Source organism: Penaeus vannamei, chromosome 43, assembly GCF_042767895.1.
Source record: "Penaeus vannamei isolate JL-2024 chromosome 43, ASM4276789v1, whole genome shotgun sequence".
In the NCBI taxonomy this organism is placed as follows: domain Eukaryota; kingdom Metazoa; phylum Arthropoda; class Malacostraca; order Decapoda; family Penaeidae; genus Penaeus; species Penaeus vannamei.
In genome coordinates this window covers 864,460-875,869 of record NC_091591.1, presented here as the reverse complement: position 1 = coordinate 875,869, position 11,410 = coordinate 864,460, and the positions used below count along the sequence as shown (strand labels likewise).

At 41.6% G+C, this 11,410-nt stretch overlaps 1 protein-coding gene across 2 annotated transcripts in view; it reads left to right on the top strand.

Moving 5' to 3' along the window:
• Nucleotides 1-8,688: 8,688 nt before the first annotated feature.
• The window catches only part of LOC138860747 (enoyl-CoA delta isomerase 2-like), a gene marked incomplete at its 5' end in the record, with an annotated part of 3,541 nt that continues 819 nt past the window's right edge, over nucleotides 8,689-11,410 (top strand). Inside the window, 5 exon segments of one of the 2 annotated variants that reach the window (XM_070118954.1) lie at nucleotides 8,689-8,953; nucleotides 9,692-9,849; nucleotides 10,010-10,127; nucleotides 10,854-10,973; nucleotides 11,185-11,355. In XM_070118954.1, coding sequence (XP_069975055.1) covers nucleotides 8,689-8,953; nucleotides 9,692-9,849; nucleotides 10,010-10,127; nucleotides 10,854-10,973; nucleotides 11,185-11,355 — 832 coding nt within the window. 2 annotated transcript variants of the gene reach the window in all.

Below are 11,410 nucleotides of genomic sequence, written 5' to 3'. Positions count from 1 at the left end.
TAAGGCAGGCACGGTAAGGCTCCCAGACAAAACAGCCATGGTATCACGCAAAGGCCAAGGCCATGCTTACTGTGGGTGTCAAATCGTCTATTTAACCAACCAAAAGAAAACTATGAACTTAAGGTCCTGAGAGCCCTTCATCGCCGAAGGTCTTGAGCATATCGACCTACTCTCACCCGTTGTGTAGCGGTCAACCACAGGCGACCTAATGCCGCCACCTGGGCTCAGCTAGATGACGGTGACGAACCAAGGTGATCTTGCAGTGTGTGACACACACATGTATGTATATATTCATATATATATATATATATATATATATATATATATATATATATACATACACACACACACACACACACACACACACACACACACACATATATATATATATATATATATATATATATATATATATATATATATATACATATACATATACACACAGTGAACCCTCGTTTTTCGCGGGGGTTACGTTCCAAAAAGAACCCGTGATAGGCGAAATCCGTGAAGTAGTAAACTTTATTTATTTTGCAAGCATTTGTTTAACAAATAAAAGAACTGTATAAACTTTTTTTTTTTTTTTTTTTTTTTTACAAATAACTACTGTACCCGGTAGTAGAGGTTACTCCAGTCGATAAGCATATAATGGTAATGAGACTGAAGCTGTCTTTTGGCTTCATGTCTTTTATTGCTGTGTATGCTCCTACTGATGTTTGTAAACTTGATGTGAATGAGTTGTTCTACGCCAAACTACCGTCTGTGTCAGACAGGTGCCCCCGGCGAGATATTCGTGTTGTTCTGAATGACTTCAGTGCGGTATCTGGCTGTGATCGAGCTGGCTATGAGATGTCTGTCGGTCCCCATGGTTCAGGAGCTGATACCGGCAGCAAGAATAGCCTCCTTTTCCGGGACTTTGCTAGGTCCCAGAAATTGAGGATTTCTGGCTCCTGGTACCAGTGCCCTGACCCACATCGCTGGTTATGGTACAGCGATGCGGGTAATGCAGCTAAGGATATCGACCACTTACTCGTAAGTACTCGTAGGAGGATCCTCCAGAATTGCAGGGTGTATAGGAGTGCCGAGTTCTGTGGTACTGACCATAGATTGGTTGTGGCTACCCTCTGAGTCCATTTCAAAACCCCCCAGCGGACCAATAATGACCCCAGGGTGTTTGACTTGGACAGGCTAAGGGAGGGGGAATGTGCCCGCGGGTTTGCTGAGGCAGTCTCTGGTCGTTTCACAGCGCTCGAAAATCTGACGGACCCTGTACTTCTGTGGGACACCTTCAAACGTGAATGCAGCCCAAGAGACGATTGGTGAACGCCCGAGAGCAAGGCGAAATTTCATCATGCAGGAGACACTTGATGCCAAAGATGCTTGTCATGCGTCTCATCTGGCAGGGGATCGAGATTTGCACCGTTCTCAGGTGCGCAGAACTCGGTCTTTGTTAAGAAGGGACAAGGAACAGTTTATTAGGAATCTTCCTGAGGAGGTAGAAGGCCATTTCTTAGTACATGACCTTCGTCCTGCATACCAAGCCCTGAGAAGGCTGAACTCCAAGCGGGCTGAGTATTTTGAGCAGATGTATCAGGTTGACCCACCAAAAGTTAACTTGGATGCGGGTAGTGCCAAGATTCCGTTGCCGGACCCACCCATCAGTGAGGATGCCCCCTCCCTAACCGAAGTTAGGGGGGCGATCTCCAAGCTGAAAAGTGGTAAAGCAGCTGGTATCTGCAGCATCCCAACTGAATTGTTAAAGGCTGGTGGTGAACCTATGGCACGGGGGTTGCATGTTGTCCTGGCTGCCATCTGGCGGTCTGGTACTGTTCCCCCTGACCTGTTGAGGGGTGTGGTCATCCCTCTCTGGAAGGGGAAGGGGGACCGATGGGACTACAGCAACCACCAAGGCATCACACTGCTCAGTATACCAGGCAAGGTTCTTGCCCACATCCTTCTGAGACATATCAGAGAACGCCTACTGAGGCATCAGAGACTGGAGCAATCTGGATTCACTCCTGGTAAGTCCACAATAGACCGTATCCCTGCGCTTCGAGTCATTGTAGAGCGCCGCTGTGAGTTTGGGTGTGGGCTGCTTGCAGCCTACATCGACCTCAAGAAGACATTCGATATGATGCATCGGGAATCACTCTTGGAGATCTTGAGACTGAGAGGAATTCCAATAAGGATTACTGGACTAATAGCAAGTCTATATACTGTATTGAAAGTGCTGTAAAGTGTGGTGGGGGCCTGTCAAGCTTCTTTCCTGTTAGTTCAGGAGTGAGGCAAGGCTGTGCCCTTGCACCAACGCTTTTCAAACCTTGCATGGACTGATTACTGGGCAGAGCTACTGTTCAAAGTCATTGTGGAGCAACTCTGGGCAATATCAAGGTTACCGACCTTGACTTTGCTGATGATGTTGCCATTCTTAGTCTTTGGAATCCCTAGTGGTGGCTCTCAATGCATTTAGTAATGAAGCGAAGCCCTTGGGTCTAGAGGTCTCCTGGACCAAGAGCAAGATCCAGGACTTTGGGGACATATTAGGAGAACCTGTTCAGTCGGTACGTGCTTGCGGCGAGGACATTGAAGGCACAGAGATCTTTACATATCTTGGTAGTGTAGTTCATAACTCTGGGCTGTCAGACCTTGAAGTCAGCAGACGGATTGGCCTGGCAGCAGGGGTCATGGACTCTCTCGACAAGAGTATTTGTAGAATACCTGTGCAGAAGGACCAAGCTTCGTGTCTTCAAGGCCCTGAGAGTCCCAGTTTTGCTTTACGGTAGTGAAACCTGGACACTATCCTGTGCCTTGGAGTCTCGACTTGATGCCTTGATGCAAGGTCCTTGCGCCGGATCATGGGGTAATGTTGGTGGGACCATGTGTCCAACCAATGGCTGCACCATGAGACTGGCACATGACCTATTACCTGCACAATCCGTGATCGCCAACTCAGGCCTTACGGTCACCTGGCTCGCTTCCCCCAGGACGATCCCGCCCACCAGGTTGTCTCTGTCCGAGACACCCCTATGGGTCGACCTAGGAAGTCGTGGCTTGGGCAGATCGATCAAACCTGTCGTGAGGAGCTCGAGATGGGCCGAGTCCCTGCCTGGCGACTTGCCATGAGGGATCCTCGCAGGGTGGATGCGGCTATGCGCCCCCGTCGGCGTTAGCTCCGCAATGATGATGATATATATATATACGTAAATATATACATATATATATATATATATACATATGTAAATATGAGAGGGTGATTAAGTTTCGGGAACATGAGGTTGACCATTAAGCCTTTCAAGATCTTTTATTCCTTTCTTTGTTGTCAGAATAATAATGAGGGTGAAATTAAACGTTAATGATAATTCTAGTTTATTAATCGTATGTCCCATATAAAATTCTTAACTTCAGAATACGACAAATTAATATATAATGTATATATATATATGTATATATATATATATATATATATATATATATATATATATATATATATATATATATATATATAACTCACTACAAACACTGACGCTTGTCAATAACGCATGGAAATAAGGAAAGGCCCAACACACATCCAAACGCCCTATAATTACACTATAACCACTATCATTTACACAAACAAAAACAGATCTTAAAATCAAATAAAGATCGGATACCGTAAATATCTCTCGGGGTTACTATTTATGGGAGGGTTTCATGCGCATAACGTTATGCTGTATTTTGTTCGATTAATGTTCTGTTCGTTCAATATCACGACACCAGCGGAGGCTGCGATCTGTCACTATTCTTTCAGCGGTCGCCAACATTGGGCCTCCTGCCGGTGCTGCGGGTGATGGAGACGAGGATTTTCACAGGCAGCCCCCACAGGGTAGCACTTCGTTTGTTAAACCAGGGGTCGGATTCTCAAACGTGTAAAGGCGCCATATCTCCTTAAGGCGCCTTAACTTACGGCCAGCGATCTTACGGCCCATGCACAGAGGAAGGGGCCCGCCATATTGGTGCGAGTTAAGGCGCCCTCGGTTAAGGCAGGGGGAGAGCAGCCTTAGCGACTTACGGCGAAGCGTAAATGACATTTTCAGCCCTAGAACAATTAATACAACATTACAATTTGTATTTTACTCAATTACGGTGTCATTAGGTGTACATAAACTAACTGTGGAATCCTAGATAAGGCAACAAGTGTAGCATTCCAACATAACTGTGATTTGCTTTTCCCGATAGATGCAACCACACACCATTTTTTGGGTGAATAGAATAATTTTATAATAGCTTTCGTCGTGCTCCGAGCGAATCTAGCGCTCATTTCCTTCGCAAACGAAGTGTAACTACGATATCGGTCCCGATAGCTGGGGAGGGCATGATACATATCAGTTAATTTGAGGGGTAATTTCGAGAAACATCATTAGAATACTAGCAAGCATAGTATATTGACACATTTCTTTCGCCACGTGATGACCTATTCCATATCTGTTTGGTTCTACTGAGTGTCTATGTTCACATCATGTTCACGCTCGAATCTAATTGGCTCACATGATTTCCCTTGCCTACGTCATCCGCTACAAATCCGTCTGATTTTCCGTCAATCTTAACGACTTTTTGTCATTTGTTGCGGCATTGAAGGCGTAAGCTTACTGCGGCTCCTGGAAATTGTGCATTTTATACCCTCTGTAACACCGTTATTATCAATTTGCGCAGAAAATGGTATAGAGGCAAATTCTTAGAATGATGTGTTGTACCACTGGGTAAGCTGAGATTCTTTAATTTAGGTGTGGGGTTACATTTTCAATAATACCAATTTTGTTGAAAAGTTTTATCATGCCACGGACTGGACACAGCGTTGTGTTTACGAAATCAGCCGATTGGCATTTACGGCTTGTGATTGGTCAAGATACCCTAAAAGCCGCCTGAAACGGCAGCTGTGATTGGCCACCGAAGATCCGACGCCTTAAGTGATTTGCGGCTCTGCGGGACTTAGGGCATGGATAAGGCGCCTTAAAAACCGTTTGTGCATACGATGCTGAGTCCGAGATACGGCGCTTTTGACGGGCCTTAACTTAGGTCGCCGCAGGACGGTTAAGGCCTCCAGCGCGCCTTAACTTAAGGCTCTTTTGAGAATCTGGCCTCAGGAGTCTCGCCACTCTACCTTATGATAAGGTTGGGCTTGTGAGCAGGTGAATGAAAGGGGTCTTTGCCTTGCTTTGCCCAAGGTACCGAGGACAGAGCGGTGACGAGTAAAACCGTCGTCTGTGTGCCGTTAACCGGTCTGCCTGTCCCTCTTGTTCTGCCCTTGTTGTCTGATGAAACATCCTTTTTCTGCATCTATTCCTTGCGAATTTGTATGCTTGCTTAAGGCACAGAAGTACCAGAAGTGAAATCAAAGTGAACACTTGCATCCGCTGAAGGGGAAAGGCTGGGTATAGAGGTGCTAAGTGGGAACCGTCCAGCCTTGGAGCATATGGTTGCACTGATGGCGCATCTGGTGGTAAGCTCTGATAGACTTCTATAGATGGTTGCTGGTGATCCATGGTCCCCTTTTGACCAGAGCAGTGGCATAGAGGAGGTTTCACTGTGAGGTGAAAAAATCAGCAGTAAGGAGGATCAACTTGGTAAGGAGGTTTACATCATCTTTAGGGCTGAAATAAAAGTGTACCAGGCCAGTAAAAGGGATAAGGAGGATGATAAGTTACTTGTCAGCAACCTTACTAAGATGCCTGAAGATTGAGAGTGTAATAAAAACATCTGACACGTGAAGGGTGTTAATTACTTGGGATTAATTTCATTAGAGTACCATCATACTGTAGAGAGAAATTTAATGTGTAAGGTTCTGTATCTTCTGACGAAATAGGCAACTAATTATGCTTCAGACATATGTAGACAGCTGGGCCTGAATTTAAGTAAACCGTGCACGTCTCGGGCGCGACTCATAAGCACTGTATGTGTAAATCAAATGTGCGGCAGGGTACGATTCCTTCATAGTAGACTCACCGTGTAAGCCTATATAAAGCATGGTGTCTGCAGTGCATTACCCTTATTGCAACAGAATAAACACAATTAGTTACATATTACATATTCACCAATACCTTAAAATTAAAGAAGCATTAAATCCAGCATTACTGAGGACAAGATATTAAACTTGAGAACGTTATTAAGCAAGCTAAATTTAGGTATAAACCAAAAGAATGGTTTGCAACTTATAAGTAAGGTGTGGGCAGGTTTAGGGAGGGCAATAGTTAATCTGGCACTTTGTTTTAATAGTAGCGAGGAAATATCGGTTGAGTAGGGTAGAAGTTCGACATCATGGCTGTGCTGATGAGGGTGCTGTCACAATCACTTTGGGCGTCTTCTGTAGCGTCCCTTAACTCTTAATAGTTTAATTCTAATCCACCGTGTCCGTACCGAAGACGACAATCTCCGCTGCCAAACGGCGCGATAATAATGTTCAGTAAAAATTGTCGTACTCATTATTCTGTCACTACTGTTATCACGAAAACATGTTGGAGAGAAGAGAAATGTCGCGCGTGAAATTCGCTCTTTAGGGAGATTTAATTTTTTTTCTTTCTTTTTGTAATGGCATGCTTTTGGTAATTATATTTAAAAACCTATTTTAGACATCCCTTAGGTTTCAAAATGTCTATTAATTTTAATGTGTATTTCATGAAACTGAGACTCATACTAATGTTTTCATAATGTTAATTATCTTCCATTAAAAAAAAAAAAAAATCTCTGCACTGCTTTGCCCCCCAATTGTTTAAAGTATTCTGTAGTATAAACTCAGTTGCTTCTGAAGACCACCTTTCCCTTTTTTTTTTTTTTTTTTTTTTTTTTTTTTTTTTTTTTTTTTTATATCCCAGACGTACCTACATGTTTGAAGACAAGGCATTAACACTTTATTCATATTATCAGTCAATTCTTTATGCTTCCTTGTATTCTCAAAATTGAAAACTGAGCCTAGCATCATATTCAAGTAAAAAAGTTCATACCTTTATTTTCTGTACACATTTCTTCAGGATTATATGTTTCAGATATGATATGTTCGGAACCATGTGTTAATGGACGGTCTCTTCAGATTTCTATTAATTCTTGTGATGTTTTTAGTCTGTAATGTAGTGATGGTTCTGCCCTCTGCTGTTGATGTGAAAGTCCTGGTCTCGGATTTCTGGGCGTGTGGGAATAGGTTTTACAAATCTTAAGGGTGGGAGTGAGGTATGTTGTCTTTTTATTGCTGAAAAAACTCCGTGGTATTTTGAAACATTTCTGTGCAATATTGCTCTTTACACATAACTGTTGCATGTTGTATAGGGTAGCGTTTGGAGCAAGTCATGCACTCATACCTGTAAATAAGCAACAAAATCATCCAAAAGATATTTATTCAACAAGTACCCTTCATCTCCCTATATAGATGATATAGAAGACAGTATTAAAGAATTTACCTAAAGATTTGCAGTCCGGTATAAAATTTACTTGGATAAATGAAAACTGATATTCATTTTTATATATTAGAAAAAAATGTGATTATTATAGAAAGCTGTAGTCAGTCACTCAAGATGCAGTTTGATCTTCATATGATAACTACGAGACACCCTCCTACTTATGAGGGAAACATGATTATTTTTGAAATATTTTATTTTTTCATGATCATCTTATATTTGTTGTAGTAAAACCTTTTTACAATGACACTCAAGTACAAAAATGACATTAACCAATTAATATACATCACGCAGTTTCCTCGAACAGCTCTTTGCTACGATGAATCATGTTGAACGAGGTAAACGTGTTTTCTTCAGGATGCTGTTCACGAGGTCCATACGAAAGTATACTTGCTAATTTTGTAGTAAAGTAGTTTAGAAAAACTCAGCACATACTTCTTCTTTAAAACACTGGTTCATATTTGATTTTAAACGTCAACTTGTGTGACCTTGACCATATAGTTTTATGTTTCACTAACCTGCAAATACGAGTTCCTTGCCACAGCCTCTGAACTTCAAAGAGTCCTCATGGGATTATTTTGTTTTTTATATTCATTATCATAAGTTATTTCCTTTATCGGGATATTTGATCAGTTGAGTAAATATATACAATATCATTTTCATAATAAATATTTATTATGAAAATTCTAAGACGATCGGTGTTATTGACGAAAATAACTCTGAATGGCAACTCAAGCGATGGCGCCTGTGAAGTTCATGATGGACTCGTGATGCAACAGTACATAATTGGTGGGATTAACTTGTCCCTTCTGCGCATGTGCAGGATTAAAAAATGAGCTTAATATTAAATCCTAGTCGAGAAGTGTGTTATAAATTGATCCTGGACGCTGCCAATGCGCATGTGCACTAGAGATCTGGATTAAACTTTAATATTGGATTAACTTTTATGCACGTACAGAAGACGCCCTTTGTAATTTGGTCATACTTTTGATGCAGTGAAAGTACTCTCTGGTCAGAATATACAGTTCAGTGTCTTTCAGTTTTTCAGTTCAGAGTTTATTTATATTACCAACATCCTCGTATTCTAAACACATTCATAATTACTGTACCAATTAATGTTAAAGTGCTTTTCAAAATACTACACCTAATCCGTTTCAGGAGAGCACATCATGCAAGATTGCATGTTGCATCAACCTCCTTAAACACATTTATGATTACTGCAGCACTCACTATGCACTAATAATTGTTTAAATATTCATCAAAATACTAGATGCCTAATGCACTTCAAGAAGGTACACCATGCCCAAACTGCGGCTAGATCGCACCCCTCATGCACCCGGGGACTGCATGCCAAGACAATGGGTAAGGATAACCACGCTCCAGGGCAACACTCAACCAGAAGGATGTCCAGCGCCCCTCCTGGAGTCCCCACGGCAGACAACTCTCGCTATGAATATCTTCTTGTCACTCTCCATGAAGGCGTCAGGACTATCACTTTCAACAGGCCTGACAAGAAGAATTCTCTTAATGAAAAGGTTTATTATTATTATTTTTTTTCATAGTGTTTGAGATAGTTATGTCTGTTTTCCCTTTCCCTGCTTTGGTTAACTGTGGTAGGTGGTCTTGTTGGCTGTCAGTGCAGCGATTTCAGGACCTCTCCTTCCTCTTGTATGGACGTCTATGGAATCGCAGTTTTGGTAGGACTGCCTTCCTCGTCACTGAAACCTACCATGGGTTTCCTCATTAGAATGTAGGACTAAATGAGAGAGGCTGAGCTTGAATCCTTCTCTTATTCTAAATCACTTTGAAGAAAAAAACATTCATTGCCGCGCCTCCCTGTTAACGACACACTCATCGATGGTGAATCTACCTTTCGCCACTCATCGGAGCTGCGATGATGATCGACGCTTCTCATAACACGAGATCTGGGTGTTGCTGAAATGAAGCAGCGAGAAAGTGGCATCGCGATGTTGTGGTAGTTCCTTCGTTGTGTGATTTCAGGAAGGCCGATGAGATGGGAGAGGGCCGTCGCCGCCCATTTGGCTATTGTAAGCTTCAGCAGGGAAAGAGAAAACATCATACATATCTCTGTTGTAGATGCAGAAAGATCGTTTAATGTTTAAACGGGAATAGATCCTACTGGAATAAACTGCGAAAAAATACTGTTACCCTAAACAAAAAATATCAAATATTATATTTTATTGTAAGGGAAATTCGGTACAATCCAGGCTCAACTTATGAATCTATCTATACTTTATCTTATATCCATGCAGATGTTTGATGAAATTGTTGTTGCCTTACAAGAGGCTGCTGACGATGTCAGTACCATTATCACAACGATAACAGGTTCTGGGAACGTGTTCACGGCAGGGAACGATATGAGCAATTTTCGGACCCTGACTATGGCTCAGACAAGGGACGTCCTCATTAGGTAAACACGGTTTTGTTAGCACATTCATGTACGTAGTATTGTACTGTGTGAGCTGGTTTTTTAAAACGAAAGAAAGAAAGAAAAAAAAAAAAACAGTATATACATTAAGAATTTGGAATTCAGTCCAGGACACAAAAATGACGATTGTTGTAAATTTCAGATTCATGGGGGCGTTCGTCGATTTTCCAAAACCTCTGGTGGCCGTAGTCAATGGAGCGGCTGTCGGCGCAGGCGCTACATTACTCCCACTTTTCGATGCTGTTTATGCTACTGATAAAGTAAATATAGAAATCTGTTCATCTGTTTTTTTTCTTTTTTTTTTTTTTTTTTTTTTTTTTTTTTTTTTTTTTTTACTACTTTTAGCATGTGACAGCCTTTTGCAACAAACTCTAGAAAGCTATACGACAGAAAATGTTCACATAGATTTGTATATCTGAATATCAAACCAGCACCATATTACTGTACTTACTCTTGCCTGAGACGGGAAGTTCAGAAATCACAGTTGCTTAAACCAGTGTTGTCCAAACTGGCGTCCGCGTACCCCTGAGGGTACGCAACATAGATCATAAGGGTACGTGAATAAATACACACACACACACACACACACACACACACACACACACACACACACACACACACACACACACACACACACACACACACACTTCTTTTTTTATTCGTGTATTAAATTCGAATTTATTGACCAACACTCCTGCAATGCAGTCTTTTCATAATTAGTATATTATTTGCATTATCCTAAATAAAACAGTTTGTTTAGCCATGGTGGACGGGGTGGGGGTGGGGGTGGGGGTACGTAACAGTACAAAAAGGTAATAAAGGATACCATTGGCGAAAATGTTTGGACAACACTGGTTTCTATTAAACCCTGCTGAGTTCGACAATAAGGTAGCAGGCAAACGTCCCAGATTATTTGGTAAAAGGGACTACAAGAATCAAATAATAGCTTCTGTTTTAAAAGGTTAAAATAATATTCCTCTCCACAGGCAGTCTTTTTCACACCCTTCTCTGCACTGGGCATTACTGCTGAAGGCTGCTCTACATATACCTTCCCAAAGGTTATGGGTCCAGGGCAAACTACAGAAATGCTGTTGTTTAACAAAAAGGTAGAGAAGAAAAGTGCGATGTTTTGATATAGATATCTATATCTATCAATCTATCTATATAAATACTTATATTCAGAGTTGGATAGTTGATACATATAAATAGACTGTTGCAATGGTTAATATTCAAAGGCTGATATTTCAACTAACGATTTTTGTTTCAGTGAACAAGAAAATATGTTTGCCATACAATGAATTCATTTTCTTGTGACAGATGTCAGCTGCAGAAGCATGCAAGGTAGGCCTAGTGACTGAAGTCTTCCCAGAGGCGACATTTCAGCAAGAAGTGCATCAGAGATTACAAGCCATGGCCAAACTGCCACCGAAGCCCCTTGTGTATTCGAAGGCATTGATTCGTGATATACACAAGGAGGATTTACACAAGGTGGGGATATTTTGAGGTCTTCTTGCCAAGGTGAATAGCAGGTAAATAGAAAATT